The 18,274-nt window shown below is 42.1% G+C and overlaps 2 protein-coding genes across 2 annotated transcripts in view; one reads left to right on the top strand and one right to left on the bottom strand.

Moving 5' to 3' along the window:
• fbn2b (fibrillin 2b) overlaps nucleotides 1–13,949 on the top strand; it is an 86,930-nt gene extending 72,981 nt beyond the window's left edge. The window contains exons 49-65 of the mRNA XM_080430992.1: nucleotides 188–313; nucleotides 546–698; nucleotides 1,009–1,074; nucleotides 1,238–1,363; nucleotides 1,810–1,929; nucleotides 2,031–2,153; nucleotides 2,411–2,542; nucleotides 2,868–2,993; nucleotides 3,249–3,455; nucleotides 4,574–4,699; nucleotides 5,432–5,554; nucleotides 5,858–5,974; nucleotides 6,828–6,956; nucleotides 7,840–7,959; nucleotides 8,577–8,808; nucleotides 10,174–10,330; nucleotides 10,776–13,949. Of these exons, the coding sequence (XP_080287118.1) occupies nucleotides 188–313; nucleotides 546–698; nucleotides 1,009–1,074; nucleotides 1,238–1,363; nucleotides 1,810–1,929; nucleotides 2,031–2,153; nucleotides 2,411–2,542; nucleotides 2,868–2,993; nucleotides 3,249–3,455; nucleotides 4,574–4,699; nucleotides 5,432–5,554; nucleotides 5,858–5,974; nucleotides 6,828–6,956; nucleotides 7,840–7,959; nucleotides 8,577–8,808; nucleotides 10,174–10,330; nucleotides 10,776–11,153 (2,561 nt within the window). The 3' untranslated portion in view covers nucleotides 11,154–13,949. The remainder of the gene's footprint in view (nucleotides 1–187; nucleotides 314–545; nucleotides 699–1,008; nucleotides 1,075–1,237; nucleotides 1,364–1,809; nucleotides 1,930–2,030; nucleotides 2,154–2,410; nucleotides 2,543–2,867; nucleotides 2,994–3,248; nucleotides 3,456–4,573; nucleotides 4,700–5,431; nucleotides 5,555–5,857; nucleotides 5,975–6,827; nucleotides 6,957–7,839; nucleotides 7,960–8,576; nucleotides 8,809–10,173; nucleotides 10,331–10,775) is intronic.
• Nucleotides 13,950–16,166: 2,217 nt separating this feature from the next.
• LOC308087377 (cortexin-1-like) lies at nucleotides 16,167–16,550 on the bottom strand (the record flags this gene model as incomplete). The annotated part of the gene is made up of 1 exon (XM_080431171.1): nucleotides 16,167–16,550. One exon carries the CDS (start codon nucleotides 16,548–16,550, stop codon nucleotides 16,167–16,169), a length of 384 nt encoding a protein of 127 aa, XP_080287297.1.
• Nucleotides 16,551–18,274: the final 1,724 nt, after the last annotated feature.

Here is an 18,274-nt window from a genome sequence, read left to right on the forward strand (position 1 = left end):
CCCCTACACATTAGCACCGGGGTGTCTCAGACATGACTAACCTTGCCATCTGGTCACATGCACAAACTCACACACGCACACACACACGCGCGCACACACACACGCGCACACACACTTCACATACTGTATGTACTGTAAATTACAGTTCACTCCTTGGTGCTGACCTCCACCCTCCCTCCCTGTACAGATATCAACGAGTGTGAAGTGGAGCCTAACATCTGCCAGTTTGGCGAGTGTACCAACACTCCTGGCAGCTTCGAGTGCATCTGCCAACCCGGCTTTGTGCTCTCTGACAACAGACGTCGGTGCTTCGGTGAGAGCAACCGGTGCAAACCATTAAGTTTGTCTACAGTCAACAGTCGGCAGCAGAAATAGTGTTTCTGAGCCGCTGCATGCATTGTGTCTTCCAGAACTCCATGAGATATTTAATATAACTTTCTTGTAATATACACTAATGATGAATATTAAAAAAATTGCCTTTTTGTCTTAAATACCAAACGGAACGAAAACTAGATCCTCATTTTACCCTATCTGTGCCCTTGCAGACACCAGAGAGAGCTTCTGCTTTACTAAGTTTGAGGCTGGGAAGTGCTCTGTTCCCAAAGCCTTCAACACCACTAAAGCTAAGTGCTGCTGTAGCAAGATGCCTGGCGAGGGCTGGGGACTCCCCTGTGAGCTGTGTCCACGAGAGAGTGAGGGTGAGTGTTTCACAGTCACACACATACAGTACACAATTTAGTCATTTAGTATACCCTCTTATCCATAGAGCATTATTTTCACGGTTGCCACAAACATTTTTCAAACAAGGTAAGTGGTCAAAGAAGTGCAGTGCTACCTGTCTAACGTACGTAGCATAATATGCTAGGGTATGTTGTCTACAAATGAATAACATACAGGTGACGATGGCCAACTAGCACAGCCAAACTTTCTAGACTAGACAGAGTTTCTTGTTAGTAGTCTTGGTCTTGGTCTAACTTGTGGCTTTGTGTGTGGTGTCTCCATCTATAGCTGCCTTTGACACTCTGTGTCCCTATGGCCATGGACACCTGCCTGGACCAGGTGATGCCCGTGAAGGTAAGAGAACCAAAAGGAACTTAATTTCCTCCATCCCATAATTTCTTGCCAGTTGTTAAACTGATATTTTCAACAGATCCAGTGGATGGGTAAATGTTGCAGATAATGTTGATCTCTGGATAGAGTTAGTCACTCATGGCTATTACCTTCTCTGTGTCTGTAGATATGAATGAATGTCTGGACAACCCAGGTGTCTGCCAGAACGGAATCTGTATCAACACGGATGGCTCATTCCGCTGCGAGTGTCCTTTTGGATACAATCTGGACTATACTGGAGTCAACTGTGTTGGTATGCTTGGCTTCTCCTGAATACCTTGTTTTTACTTTTTCTCCATAGTAGAGATGAAATGATTAAAATGAATGTTTTCAGTAATTGATATTAGTTTTAAAAAAAAGGATTTCGTGATTTCTCATGTAAAGGTTTTTAAAATGTTCTATTTACAACTTTCTTCAATATCATAAAATATGATTTTGACAGTTGGCTAAACATATTAAGCAATTATACAGTAAGTCTGTTTGGGTTCAAATAGTGTGTGATTTACCATTATTTTGTACTTTATTTTACCATTATTCTAGGGTCTAAATTAAGTACATGGAATAATTGAATAATCACAAAAATAATCGTGAGATTAATTGATCAGGAAAATAATCTCTTTACAGGCTACCAGCAGCTTCAGAAAGATGTCAAGAACCCCAAAATCATAGTTTAATTTCCTTCTGACTGTCTCTCCCTAGATACTGATGAGTGCTCCATAGGGAACCCATGTGGAAATGGAACCTGCACCAACGTAGTGGGAGGCTTTGAGTGTTCCTGTCATGAGGGCTTCGAACCCGGGTCCATGATGACATGCGAAGGTCAGTCTTACGCAGACACAATTAATTTTATGCACCACTAAGCGATATGTCAAATCTAACCTGTGTCCTCTCCCTCCCTTACTCTCCCTCTCTCTCTGTAGACATCAATGAGTGCTCCCAGAACCCCCTGCTGTGTGCGTTCCGTTGTGTCAACACCTTTGGCTCTTATGAGTGCATGTGTCCCTCGGGTTATGTGCTGCGAGACGATCATCGTATGTGCAGAGGTGAGCGGATGCCAGATGGTCTCTCCACAGGAATAACATTTAGCTTAATGTCTCTCTCTGCTTATGGGTCTATCTCTTTATTAGGATTTTATTATCTCTTTTTCTCTCTTTCCCTCCTCTCTCTCTGTCTCTCTCATTTCTCTCTCTCACTTTGCTGTCTCCACAGGAATTTGTCTCGTTATTGTCATTGGGATGACATTAACTAAAGTGTAGTTAATTGCTGCTATTTATGCACCTCTCTCTCTATCTCTCTTCAGACCAGGATGAGTGTTCAGAGGGGCTGGATGACTGTGAATCCAAGGGCATGACCTGTAAGAACCTGATTGGTACCTTCATGTGTATCTGTCCTCCTGGCATGCAGCGCCGGCCTGACGGAGAGGGATGTATGGGTGAGTGAAACCATTCCAAGCAGACCAAGAGGTTCCCCATAGTTAAGACACTCATACTGTATGTGGGGGGAAATATATTTTGATTCGACCAAAATATACCAGTTATATATTTGGGATGTTTCCATAGTGGAATGGCTAGAGAGCTAATTTATAATTATTTATTATTTATAATTTATAATTATGTAGATGGAAAATCTGGTATTGGGCCTTTAAAAAAAGGTTGAACAAAACAATAGTACCCTCACGGGTCATACGATAGATACTGTTGTTCTGTTCTCTGACTTTGTCATTCATTCCCCTGTCCCTCCTTCCCTTCCTTTGGCAGACCTGAATGAGTGCCGTGCCAAACCAGGCATCTGTAAGAACGGCCGCTGTGTCAACACAGTCGGCAGTTACCGCTGTGACTGTAATGATGGCTTCGAACCCAGCTCTACTGGAACTGATTGTATAGGTACGGTACACGCACGCAGTGCACTCAAACACACACGTAACAGTACACTGAAGCACATGCATGTAACAACTTGGTGTTAAAGAATTAGACATTTTAACAGAATTACATAAATGCTGCACTGCTGATTCTTCCTTGACATTTACAGTAATGTTAATATTATTCTCTCTTTCTCTTCCACCCTCAATCCTATCCACCTTCTTCTACTCTCATATGAACACTCCTCCTCTCCTCTCTCCTCACCTCACTCCTTTCCAGACAACCGTCAGGGCTTCTGTTATGTTGAGGTTCTGCAGACCATGTGCCAGCAGTCCTCTACCAACAGAAACAGCGTTACCAAGTCGGAGTGCTGCTGTAACACAGGCCGTGGCTGGGGGCCGCAGTGTGAGCTCTGCCCACTGCCTGGCACTGTACAGTACAAGAGGATGTGCCCGCTAGGACCTGGGTACACCACCGACGGCAGAGGTGAGAATCACAGTAGGATAATGTATGTTAGATGTACACAATTACAGTACATGCAAATTGTGTTTGTACTTGTGCATTTGAAGGTACTCAAAGGTTATATGGTTCAGGTTATGCTACAGTGTAATAGGATAGTATCACTATGGGAGGTCTAGTAAGTGATAAAATGTAGTAATAGTAATAGACTGTAATGTACGTAATGATGACAACAACATCTAGATTGGAAGTCCCATGGTGTTCTTATGTCAGCCAGAGATAAATTACATTTTGTTTGCATAGTTCAGAGCAGAAATGGACACTCTATAACCCAGAGTTTATTCACTTCATTAATTGAATATGCTATCATGGTCGTAAGGGCAGAGTTAAGTGGAGAAAGAGTTATTTTTTATCATGCTGACTCACTGTTGTAAAAGGGGCTTAAAGGAGAATTCCGGACAAATTAAGTGTTATCTTTGATGTCTCGTTACTCACCTACCGATGTGAAAAGTAGCGTTCTTTTTTTTCATATATTCCCCTGTCGTCATTTTTTAAACCCCCTCCGTTGTCATAATGGGAGCGCGTGGCTAAGGGAAATTCGTCTATTATAACCGACGCAAAGTTGTTTTTTTCACTACTAGTATTCATAGTAGAGTCTCATGATAGTCAAACATGCGTTGAAACTATCTGCGAGGCTGCCGTCAATGGCGAACGATTTAACACTGGTTGCTTGTTTCCAGATTCTGGCAACACGAGTTGCCAGGTTCTGGAAGAAACAAGCAACCAGTGTTAAATCGTTCGCCATTGACGGCAGCCTCGCAGATAGTTTCAACGCATGTTTGACTATCATGAGACTCTACTATGAATACTAGTAGTGAAAAAAACAACTTTGCGTCGGTTATAATAGACGAATTTCCCTTAGCCACGCGCTCCCATTATGACAACGGAGGGGGTTTAAAAAATGACGACAGGGGAATATATGAAAAAAAATAACGCTACTTTTCACATCGGTAGGTGAGTAACGAGACATCAAAGATAACACTTAATTTGTCCGGAATTCTCCTTTAATTAGTCTAAAAGCTCTTTGGTGAATTATATTTTTGGCATCATGAGAGTTTGACCGTTCTGAATCTTTGTTCTTGCAGATATCAACGAGTGCCAGGTGATGCCAGACCTTTGCAAGAACGGTCAATGTATCAACACTATTGGGTCCTTCCGCTGTCATTGTAATGTGGGATACAAAACTGACTACACTGGAACCTCCTGTGTTGGTATGTTATTTCACTTCTGTTAACTACTTAAACCCTACATACTTCATTGACCGGAGCACCCCAGGCCTCTATGCTAGGTCTGCGCCTATTTCCCCAACAACAAATCTGTTCACTGAAAATAGGCTTGTGGGCTAATTTCATCATCTAATTTCATCATCATCACATACTTCCATATTATGGCGTTTGCCTGTTTTCTGTTCCATCGCATTCTCTGCATATTGGTTATGCGGCAAAAACGTTAAGCGAAGCTCGGTCAATCAGTTAAGCCAACGGGTCAGGTTGGCCAATCAGGGACTTAGCGGTAAGTCAGTAATACCAGTAATACCAGTAATACTGGCTAAGCTGTATAATGTAACATTACGCTCCACCAATCCGTGAAGCCAACGGTTTGGGTTGGCCAATCAGGGAAGCTGTTGCATACAATCTCCGAACCCACAGAGAATGTTTGCCTTCTCCTCAGACAGATATTCATGTTTTTTTGGTTCTCGGAAACCGTTGGTCCGTCTGAATTTCCATTCGGCACTGCACACTTCGTGGTCATATGAGACACACCCAAGTTTGAGACCATTCAGTCCGACGTTTTCCAAGTTACGCCTGGGACAGTGTGACACACACACACACACACACACAGATTTCATGAATTATAGTATATAGAGAGATTATAGTATAGATGAATCAAGAAACATACCTCACTGTATCACTAATATTTGTTTTTCTTTCTGTGTATTCCAGACATGGATGAGTGTGCTCAGTCTCCCAAGCCCTGTAATTTCCTGTGTAAGAACACAGAGGGCAGCTACCTCTGCTCCTGCCCCAGAGGCTACACCCTACAGCCTGATGGAAAGACCTGCAGAGGTATGTGGATCAGCTTGGGTCAGGGTCTATACCTCACAGTAAAATTCTCAGTGTTAATTTAACAAATATAACCCAGTGGACCCGTTAGAGTTAGAAGGATAACTTAACGCAGGATTTCTATGTATGTAGAGATATTCTCTGGTCTTGTGAAATCCCTATACTGTATTAGGCTATATTGTAAGTTGTGATTGTAATTGTTATTTGTATCAACTGCTGTAGTTATTAAGCCTAGCTAATTATATTCATTACAGTGTGTGTGGTTATGATTTATCATGCTTCTAAATTCTAATGTCCTCTCCACAGACCTGGATGAGTGCTCCAGCAAGCAACACAACTGCCAGTTCCTTTGTGTCAACACTATTGGAGGGTTCACCTGCAAGTGTCCCCCTGGCTTTGCCCAGCACCAGACTGCCTGTATCGGTGAGGAATAGAGCCGTATAGAGATAGAAATAGAAACGTTTTAAACAGACCTTTCAATTTATTGCACTGCTATGCTTCAAACATGGAAGAGGAAGTAATCAATCCATGGGGGTCTCAATGACATGTTTGTTTGATGCAGAATCGCTCTGCATCAATTCCACTGCAGCTGCTTGCTTATTGGTATCCTGCAATAAGCGGCATTTGGTCCCCCATTGACTAGTTGACTGTGAACATAGATGTAGGGTACGGTACCTACAACCTACAACATATCTGTAGACCTTTTCAGAGGACTTGTGTTTCTATAGAACAGCTTGGGCCTAAATATATGTCCTGTCTAAACTTAAAGGAGGAGTTCACCCAAAAAATTACTTATTTTCTATCAATTGCACACCCCATGAAGCCTTGAATCCATGGATTTATTTTTGTTTTTGTGGCATTCCTAAGCCAATAATTTGATTCCCGTCTCCTACCGGCTAATGTATCCGGTAGGAGACACAAAGTAGATTATTATTATTATTATTATTTGTACCGGATACACACCCAGTCATCAAATTATTAGCTTAGGAATGCCACAAAAACAAAAATTTATCCATGAATTCAAGGCTTCATGGGGTGTGCAATTGATAGAAAATAAGTCATTTTTTGGGTGAACTCCTCCTTTAAGAACGTTAATACATTTGTATCTTGGCTTCCGACCAGATAAATGGATTAAAAGTGCATGAGTAAAATAAAATGAAGTGAAGCCACGTCGTAAATAATATTGTGACACAATGTATCGTGTGACTTTCACAGTCACACAATTGAAATTTGATTGAAATCTTAAAACAACTATTTCCCACCCCACCCCATATAGACAACAACGAATGCTCTGCCCAGAACAGTGTGTGTGGCTCCCGGGCGTCCTGCATCAACACCCCTGGAAGCTTCAACTGTGAATGTTCCAAAGGCTTCAACCTGGACACCACAGGCGTGGAGTGTGAGGGTAAGCAGAGCCAACCATGTCACACACATTTCTTTATTGATATCTGAAAGGACAGCTGTCATGTCAAGGTCAGAGAAGCAGGGCTCTGGGCTACAATTTCACCAGTTCCAATCCCCTGAGAGTCCCGACTGGCTGGGAACGTCTTAAGCTGGAAATGTGCTTCTCCAAGGTGCCTTTGAGCCAGGCACATAACCCCCGTTAGCTCCAGCAAAGTTGACTAGTGGCAAAAATAAGTTGTGATTGTACTGCAAAGGTGTGAATACAGTATTTGTGTGAATTTGAAGAACAGGAGGCATGCTCAGCAGAACCCTTCTATTTACAAATGATACTGTTATTTAGGTTGTGAATGGGATTATGGTTAAAGGGATAGTTCACCCCCAAAAATACTTTTTTTTTCAAAAATACTTTTTTTTTTCTATCGATTAGTCACCCCATGGAGACTTGAATTCATGGATATTTTTTTGTTTTTGTCGCATTCCTAAGCCAATAATTTGATGGTAGGAGACACAAAGAGTCTCCTTTGTGTCTCCTACTGGAACCGCTGCCTACCGGTCCGCTGGTCATCAAATTATTGGCTTAAGAATGCGACAAAAACTAATAAATATTCATGAATCCATGGCGTGACTAATCGATAGAAAAAAAGTATTTTTTGGGGTGAACTATCCCTTTACCATTAAAACCGGGAAAGCATCTGTGTCATTTTGGATTTTAGCGTTGGCTATTAAAAAATAGCAGATACACAGATACAAAGTGTTTGAAAAATGTTGAATCATTTTGAATTACGGTAAAGTTTGAGAACTACTGATTCAGAAGGCGTTTGTAGAATCGGCCACAGGTCCTTTAATGGGTTAATGTTAACAGTCACTGTTTGCATTTTGCTCAGATGTGGATGAGTGCGGCAGTAACCACCGCTGTCAGCACGGCTGTCAGAACATGCTGGGAGGCTTCCGCTGTGGCTGTCCTCAGGGCTACGTCCAACACTACCAGTGGAACCAGTGTGTGGGTGAGTTCCAGCCACTACTACGCTGTACACTACATATAATAAAATAAAACACTAGATATTTTAGCTACACTGGTTTTACCTCTAGGCTTTATGCTCTCATGTTTTAAATGTTTTGTTTATTAGATGTTTTTTAATGGTGTGATGATTTTTTTTTATGCAATTGCCTATTGTAGCACTTTATACACATTACACATTATAAAAAAGATCCATTATTATTATTATGGCAAATAGTTTTTCTTCATTGCAGGTTTTTTTTTTACCTTAGAACTTATCAATCTTGTCACTGGTACAAGTTTCATTACTTTCATCCATTGTGTCTATTTTTACAATGTGCATAAAAGAGGAGAACAAGAGAAAAGGGGAAAAAAACATAGTTACAATAAATACATAATAAATAATAAATGAGAACAAATAAATGAATAAATAATAAGGGGGTAAATTAACGTTGTAGAATAACTGAACATTTGCACCATACCATGTCATTTACCATACAGCTGCGGGGATTTAAAAACCGTGTACGTATTCAATCCTTTCTTCTACTGCTGTGTCGCTAAGCCGGTGTTTTGTAACCTCTCTTTCATCCTCCCCATCTCACTCCTGCTGTTTTCTCTCCTCAGACGAGAACGAGTGTCAGGGCGGGTCGATGTGTGGCTCCGCCTCTTGCTACAACACGCTGGGCAGCTACAAGTGTGTGTGTCCGTCTGGCTTCGACTTTGAGCAGGGCGCCGGTGGCTGCCAGGACGTGAACGAGTGCTCCATGGGTGGCAACCCCTGCAGCTACGGCTGCTCCAACACAGATGGAGGCTACCTGTGTGGGTGTCCCGGTGGCTACTACAGAGCTGGGCAAGGGTAAGTGTGAACACACACAACCTACACAATACATTGGAACACCTACACCAGTGGTTCTCAAACTTTTTCATGTTGAACGACCCCCAAAATTATACATATTTGGCTGCGGCTAAAGAAATACTTCACCCCAAAAAATTAAGCCTTGAATTAATGGAGATGTTTTTGTCGCATTCCTGAGCCCAATAATCCAGTATTTGACTAATTGAAGTTAGTAGGAGACCAATCTTATCAAGAGCAAAACCGTATTTAAAACATTCTCTTTGAACGTGGATCATCAGTTTGAGAGTTGTTTTGGAGTTTATTCTTTTATATAGTTTTGCTTTGGTCTCCTAACGCAGTGGTTCTCAACCTGTGAGTCGGGACCCCTAAGGGGGTCCCCACATGATTTTTCCCAGATGACAGTGAAGTGACAATTTAAGGACTTTTAATACCTTTGTAATACCTAAAAAATTGCCAAATTGTCAAATGATATAAGAAAGAGGCAACATTTTTGAAAATAGCCGATCTACAAGCTCACAGTGAGCTTGTAGATCGGCTATTTTCACAATTGTAATATGTGGAACTAAGTCAAACAAAATGTAATGCCTCAACTCCTACAGTTCCAAGTGCTTGTCAGGGTGGGGGGTCCACAGTTCAAATATGATTATTTTGGGGGGGTCCCCAGTTTAAATATGATTATTTTGGGGGGGTCCCCAGTTCAAATATGATTATTTTGGGGGATCGCGGCCTGAAAAGGTTGAGAACCACTGTCCTACCGCTGCGGACACCGCAAATATTGAATTATTGGCTCAGGAATGTGACAAAAAAATTATTAAAAATCTCCATTAATTCAAGGCACCTTGAAAGCTGCAATACGGAGCTTTTTTTCAGTATGTCAATACAATATAACTAGTACATCTACAGGGGTTGGAGGTGATGCTCTTCCATTGAGATATTTTGACTCATTGTTCGGGTAGGAGCACTAGAGGTTCACAAGTGGTATTGCCTGAAGCTTTTCGAGAATTGTCATTCTACCACACAGGAGACTTGGGTTCGAATCCCAGGAAGAACATTGATTTTATGGATCGCAACTTTAAATAAACATTTTACTGTGTAACATATTGTATCCAGGCTGAGAAACAAACAGGGCAACAAATATGAAAATCATGTATTTCCTCAGCTATATATTGTAGTGGTGTGAATTATAAAACTTTATAATAATGTTGTCCGCCTGATCTAATGATGTTTTATAAATTCTGTACATCCGTTTCTCTCCGTTTGTCCTCTCTCTCTCTCTCTCTCTCTCTCTCTCTCTCTCGCTCTCTCTCCCTCTTTCTCCCTCTCTCTCTCTCTCTCTCCTGTCTTCCTCTGTGGTTCTCTCTCCAGTCACTGTATAACAGGAGCAGGGTTCCCAGGTCAGTTTGGCTCAGAGGGTGAAGATGATGACAGTCTGTCTCCTGAGGCCTGCTACGAATGTAAGATCAACGGAGGAGGGAAGAACGCACGACACAGACGTCATGCTGATGGCAATGACCTCAGCGAGGTACTACATTTATTATATTATTATTATACGTTATATTTCCTTTTTTGGTGGGGGGGGGGGGGGGCATTCCTTTCCTTTTTAAGGCAGTTTCAGCAGTTTCAGCCGGCTCACTTTAATTAAATACAATCAATTCTGGACTGGATTCTAGTGTTTCTTCAGAATTCAAACACTAGAAATGCTTTGCCGTAAATGGTTCTTATATTTTAATAAAATTACAGATGAGTTGCTTCATCTTTATGCAAAGTGCAGCTACAATTTAAATTATGGGTGGTGCTTTGAAAGTCCTAATTCATACATTTCATATTAAACAGTGCTGGATGTTGATGCTACTAAATGGAAAGTCAAGCATCGAGCTGTTGGATATGGGGTTACTGTGTAGTCTGAATGTGTGTTCTCCGTCCCGTAGTTGCATATCTCCTTTACTGACCTCTCCTCCTGTCTCTAGGAGCCACATGTGAGCATGGCGAGCGTGGACACCCAGGCCTCCATCCCCATGAACATGTCGCTGGTCTCGCTGCTCAACAAGGAGCCTCTCTTGGAGCTGCTGCCCGCCCTGCAGCCCCTGGAGCATCACGTCCGCTACGTCATCACGCACGGCAACGCCGACGAGCACTTCCGCCTGCTGGAGCGCCGCGACGGGAAGAGCGTGCTGCGGCTCGGCAGGAGGCCGCCACCCCCGGGCTCCTACCGGCTAGAGATCGCCAGTCTGCCACTGTTCGGGCCCCGCAGGCTACGCCAGCTCGAGGACCAGCACGACAACGACTATCTACTGGGAGAGATAGGAAACGCCCTGCGTATCAAGCTCCACATCCACCTGCACTGAGCTGAGTGCGCTCACACGCCTGCCCTGGACTGACTCCCACCCACCCCCCAAGTCACCTTTTTGATCTCTAACCTGACCTTTTGTCCTGTAACCCCACCCCAACTCCCTCCCAGGACCATCCCCACCAACTGGGGTAAACAAGGGCTATGAAAGACTGAGTCCACCAGCCCACTCTACCACCACTTTGTTACTGTTTATTTTATTGTCTGTTGTTTCATGTTTGTTTTTTTTACCCTGACTACAATTTCCCTTGTGGCCATCTGCTATTTTGCTCGACCCAGAACTCTTCCTCCACTGTGAGAGCCAGTGGAAGAGATGACAGAGAGGCAGCCGTTGTATGTACCACAGCCCCTCTCAAACACCCAATTCTCAAACCGCACTTGCGCCCAGGTAGGTTGCAGGTTGCTTGATAGCTGTCACCAAATGTGGCGCTCAGAGTCCCCTGAATACTGGTTGCCAAAAGCTCACTGAGCTGAGCAAACATCAGATGGCCCCATAGCCACTAATCCAGAAAGAAAAAGAGTATAATAATCAGATGTTGTTTGCTAAAGTTGCATGTGATTTTGGAATGTTGCCAAATGACCATTCATAATATGAGACTCAAATGTCAATTTAACATTTAACAAAATGCAACGACATGTGAATGCTTTGAAAGGCTTGAGCCAAGTGGTGACTTCCTCAAGCCTCGGGTTTGCCAAGTGTTCGGTTTGAGATGAAACCATCGTTGTCAGGGGTTGGCCTAGAGTGAACGGTTCTTTAGCACCAGTGGTCCAAACACTCTTTCCCCTCTCTGTGATCTAGGTGAAAACACAACACTAGGGAGCAAGGTTTGTCGTGTCTCTGCCCTACTCAGTATTGTAGTGTGTCATTTAATGTATTTGTACTGTTTGAAAAAATGTTCACACGAAGGACTGCAACATTTACACATCATTTCAGGTTCTTCAGTCAGTCAGTCAGTCAGTAGAGTTCTATTTAGCTGCATTCCAACTGATTCTCAGAGGACCTCATTCTCATGGTCTACACACAGTGACAAGCAGGGACTATAGTGTGTTTGTGTGTGCGTGCTGTCGTGTTTTGGTTACCTCAGTGCTTCTCAGTTTGTCCATTATGAAAACCGTGTTGTGATGCTGCCTCCAAACAAAAGAGGGCACTGTTACCCCTCAGCATCCATCCGACCCAGGAAGAACAACTGTCAGTGCGGCTCAAAACATCAGTCAGGTCAGAGTTTTATTTATCCTGTAGAAGTCTAGATAGCTGATTCTACAGAGTGAAAAGTGAAGTTCTTTTATGTCCTAGTGATGTCTTTACCCCTGAGTGCTGCCAGAACCCTCTAGCTACTCTTTGTGCAGCAGGAGCATGCAGACACAAGCAGCCAGTAGCCAGTCCTGAGATGTTGAACTTGATCAAATTAGTTCTCTGACTTTACCTTAAGCTGGGTCTCTGCATCTGTTAAGTGGATAAACCATCTCCCAAGCATGGATAAAGACAACTGAAGACTGAATTCAGTAACAACCTCAAAAGATTAAAAAAAATCTAATGAAAACATCTTCTAAGCTTGTACTAAAGCTAGTGTTTAGAGAAATTTAACTGGCAAACATAAGGGCATGCACAGGTGCACACCAAACCTCACTGAAAACAAATGTTCATCAGGTCATCTATCAAATGTCATACATTTCTTTTCTTAAAGAGAAGAAAGGGTGCTAGATACTACCATCTCTTACGCTGTACAAAGGAAATGCAGTCTCGAATCTGGATTGCAAACGTGACATTTTTACTAGGTATTTTTGTTGTTTGTCTTTTGTATTGTCTGAATGCTGAAAACCAATATTATCAAACTTGCTTCTTGAAAATGTAATTGTATATTTTAAAGTGAAATGTAGATTTTTTTTTTTGGTTTTTGTTTGTTTTAATGTTTTGTAAAAAAGAAAAAGAAAAAAAGAAAGAAAGAACACATCAAGGCTGCCAAACCAAATACTTATTGTTGAACCAAGATTGAAGGCTTTTAAGTGCTGGTGACTTTGTTTTGCTCAGAAAGAAATCACTTAAGTGGCATCCTCTTTGACTGTCTTGGTGAATGAGATTGTAGAGAGAGAGAGAAAAAAGCACAGCAAACATAATTAGTTACAAATTATATTGCCCAGTATCTCAGAAGTTGACACTGTCTTAAAATGCCTAAAGGATCAATGCATACTTGACAAGGCCATCTCACACCTTAGTATTTCCGGTGCTATATTACCATTTTACTCTGAACATTCAAGGTTGCTGCACTGTCCCACAGCCTAGGCAATATTTATGATACATAACCATCTTTCTAACCTGGGAACTTTGTATACTTTGTATCATTTTTTTGTCAGTTTGTAATTTTTTATTTTTTTTTATTTGCCACTACATTTTAAAGGAATGAATGTTGCGTGTGTTTACTGTATCTCAGCTTCAGTATCAAACTTGAAACAATGTTATCAGTTTAGGTAAATGCGTCAAGTGCCTTTCATTAATCAAAACAAGAAGAAGGAGCTGAGTTATAGTTGGTAAAATGTTTTCATAATGGTGAAGATTACAAGCTGTACACCTGTAGATACCAGAATCCAACCGACAGTTGAAATGACAATCAATCAATGACAACGTGTCTATCGACTGAGGCTAAACTGATCAGCCTTTATGGGCAATCTAGTAATTAGATTTATCTTTATGCAAGGACAAAACGATTTACAATATCAATCAGAGTTTGCCTAATTTTGTAATCTTGTTGTCCAGTGACATAAATGGCAATAAAATTATTGTGGGTTATATTTTTAAGGATTGTGTCCTAAATTATTATTTTTTTCTTGGTACTGTGGGCTAATGCCCATGGCTGATTTAAAGTGATTAATGGGGTGCAGCATTGAGCAGCAAATGTTTTATTGATTTTCTATGATGAACAATGTGGACAGTAGTACGCACACGCTTCAGCAAACAAGGGAAATTGGAGGGACCAATTGAAGAAGAAAATCTTTTTTATTAATTTCACTGCATCAACCCAGCAGAGCAAAAACAAAATGGTCAGAAAAATATCTACTTAGAAAACACAAAAAGCAAAGCTGCCCACTTTGCCTCCTGAGTCACCCAAGACTCGGTAGCCCCGACTATTTAAAAAGATTCTACGGTCCTATGATTTACTGATATATACAGTAAGAGGGTGAACACAGAACATTTGCAAAAAAGAGACTCCCAAACTTGAGTCAAGAATAGAAAAATAAAGCTTATTTTTTTCCCCCTTTCTGTTACATCACAAGTTTGGACAGTACACAGCATCACCACACCTGTCAGGTCAGCAAGAGCTAAGAGTGCAACCATACATAAACAAACATAAACACTACATATATTAAGAAGAGATTATAGAAGAGATACAGTATGGCTTTTCTGTTATACATAGACAGTAATACATAAAACAAACACAAACTACCCCGCATGGGCCTTCATAAAGTATCTACAACTGAGCGCTGCTCTAGGACCAGTTTGATCCATTTTCTTTTATCATTCAAAAAGACAAGAAAGCCTACCTACAAAATACAAGAAGAATATGATCTGTGATAATCATTCTAGTGCTGTACTACTCTATATGACGCTTTAGAGAGGAGGACCATGGTTTATTAAAGGGGCAGCTGCTTATGTAAACTCTTCATAATTCTGCCTGTCAAGTATCAATAGTCAACAGTACGTGTACATTTTATATCGTGAACAATGTAAATGACTGAAGCTGGGTTTCCCAAAAGTGTATTTTAAGAATAATACCGTAAGCAATACCGTAAGCTTGATCATTTGGGAAAACCTAGCCCTGGAGGTGATCTGCTGAAAATGAGCAGTAGATTAGGTTAAGGCAGCAGTGCAGCTCAATCCCTTATCTTTCTTAATCTAAGATCTAGGGTCAGGGTGAGTGGATATATCTCAGGGACTCCAGCTGTCTCCGTGGCTCTTGTTCCATGTGGTCTGTGGCTCTTGATGGAGCAGACTTCATCAGTTCTTTTAGTTATCGTTGTTCATACTTAACACATGCAGTACAGAGATGCTTTACCAGGGTTGTGTCAGCATCTGGCAACACTGCCCTCTACCAACTCCCACTCTGAGCAGTTGTTTTTTTTACATGTATTTGAAATATATATTTTCAATACTTTGAATTTGTATTTGACAGGCCTGAATAAATGGCCACGTAATTTGTAACAAGATAGTACAGCATTGTTGTAGTTTCAAAATATACAAAATACATTGGGTTAAAAAACGAAAGAAACAAAAACAAACAGATCACAGTTAACATTTCCCCCAAAGAGCTTTATAGTATTAGTAGTAGTATTTAGTTAATGTTGGTAATTTCAATGTGAGAACCAGCAAATTCATAGAATTAAATTGGAAGTGTGTGTCACTGCAAGTCATGCATGTTCCCCGAGGACGTTTTGGGTTACTTGTGGTGTACCCAGGAGTTTGTCAGCCGAATACATTTACACACATCAGTGCGGTCGCAGAGGATGCGACCGCACAGGGGGCCCTCGACAGGGGGGCCCCCCTTAGCCCACCAATTACAGTGTTCTATTTCGCTACCTACATTATTATTGTTAACCTTCACTTTCATCATTATGTATTTCATCACTATGTACAATAAGGAGATAGGTCAAAAGTTCATCTCAGTGGACCCATCTAAGGTCATCAAAATTGTCCCAGATTATTGTGTAGCACTACAGGTCATCTTGCCATTCCTTTTAGATGTCTGACCAGTGCATTTTCTAGATTTTGAAAATACAAAATACATGTATTTTAATTCATACATTCTTTGCCACTGGTATTTTGTACTTTATTTGATGCAATTGTTTTGGGGGTATTTGTATTTTGTAACACGATAACATTTTGATATATTTTTCCCCACCCCTATTCATTATCCATCTTTGTTGTCCATTAGTGTACGCTCAAAAAGATCCTCCTGTAAGTATACACCAGTACACACCAGTGTGCACTGCACCTTCCCGTCTACACGCTCGCTTCCCCTTAGACCAGCGCATAATCAAACTGTCCTCGTTCAAATCCGTCCGCCTTGTGGTCAGTCCAGGACGATGCAGGCATGCGGCTGTAGGGGTCCAGCAGGATTCTGAAGCACCTGACCAACAGGAAGACCAGGAAACACATGAGGAGACCCACGAAGGCAAAGGCGGTGCGCTGCTCTGAATCCACCCCGTAGCTCCTGGCCAGCGGAGGGCCGACACTGCTGCCAGGGCCCCCGGGGAGAGAGGAGCCGCCTGGGGACAACAGCATCTCGTAGTCCAGGGTGGGGGCATCGTTCATCCTCCAGGGGACCCGGAGGCAGGGCTTGCACACTGACTGTATGGTGGGTGCGGTGGATGGAGGAGTTGGGAAGGACGGGAAGGTGCTCATGAGGGGAGTTAGGGACGTGCCCTCTGGGAGTGATAAGGCTTTACAGCACTAATGAACAACCTTACACAGCCCTGATGAAATACTAGCAGACGCACAAACAGAATGTACGCCTGGCAATGCAAGTGGAACTCAAGAGCAATTTAAAACGTCCTTTACTTGTAGCCCTTATTTGTTGAGGGAAGAAGGGCTGCTGATGGCTTTTGATCCTTAAAGAGTGATGGTGCGTATGTAAATAAGTAGGTATAAGAACTGTTCTTCTAAGTAAGAAATTTGTGAACCAATCCCCAGTCGAGTTACTGTCCTGTGCTGTGTTTGTCTTGAACTGAGCGTGATGTCATCAGGGTAAGACCTACTCAGACTGACCAGTCTATTTTTTTCACAACTAGGTCAGCCAATGTGACATCCCCAAGACGGGCCAGGGCCTAATCTGCCGTGACAATGTGATAGACATGCACACTTGGACATATCACCTCATGCGCACCCTTTTCTTTTATACTCACACATTCTGAATAATTGGCTGGGCAAACTCATACAGCCTCCTACGCTGAGTTCCCAGCGGCAGTAAATGTGACGTGTATTTATCTGACCTACTGTGCCACATCAGGACACATTGTTATTCTTAGTCTGAGTAGACAAGACATGACACTGCCACCTGCTGTGTCAAAATACATACACACACAAACATACACACGTTAATCAATCCAAATTAATGCCACCTGGCAGACCCCAGTGAAGCTCAGTGGTCTCTGTTGGCACTAATGTTGTGCAGATGGGTCCAGGTGTGTGCATGTCTGTTTTTGTGTGCATGTGCGTGTGTGTATCTGTGTGTTTGTCAGAGAGCGAGAGAGAGAGAGAGAGAGAAAGACAGGGTGCATAGGTGTTTGCTTGCGTTTGTGTGTCTGCATTTGTACGTGCGAGCCTTATGTATGCATGTGTTGTATGGGTGTAGGTACGGATGCACTGACCTCAATCTGGGCAGGCTATTTATAGTATCTGCTGATACCAGCAGCACTATAGATCACACGGTCAGTGGATCAACGCAACCGAATGCTAACAGTGCAGCAGCTTGCTGGTGTTGCCTGCTAAATAAGCTGTTTTCCTTTACTCAGGTTACATACAGTATCTGAGTCAAGATCCATAGTACTGTCAAGTGCTCAAATCAACCGTTCACCCTCTAGTTTCCCTGGGGGACGACTCTTCAAAAACTCTCCCCTTTAAAAATATGACAAGAATCAGGAGGTTAGAAGTAATGGAGAGGAGGGTGCCTGTGGTTTTTTGGTGAATAACTGGAAGAGGTCAGTTGATAGGAGCCATGTCCAAGAATGTCTAAAGAATAGAGAATCTATCTATGAGTCCATATTTCAACATTCATTAGTCGGCATGACAGTGGGACTGAGAATTTGGATCTTCTTGCTTCGCTGGCTGAGCAGAGGATACACCGTCTGCTCACGATCCCACCTTTTGACTCCTCGCGTCTTCTGTCTCCACAGCCTGAGAGCAAGAGAGAGAGAAAACTCAAGTCAGAAATAAATGCAACACTGCTAACTATAGACTATTCTTTAAATGACATTTAATTTGTGTAAGATGGCAAACATGTTGCACATCTTACACACATAATTAAAGCATTGTCAAATCACTGTAGATACACTATAGCCGTAAAAGGAGTTCAAATATCTTCCCATTAAAGTTAACGGTTTCCACAGTGGACCTACCAGACCATAAGG

Source organism: Gymnoscopelus braueri (assembly GCF_963280865.1).
Source record: "Gymnoscopelus braueri genome assembly, chromosome: 6".
Lineage (NCBI taxonomy): Eukaryota > Metazoa > Chordata > Actinopteri > Myctophiformes > Myctophidae > Gymnoscopelus > Gymnoscopelus braueri.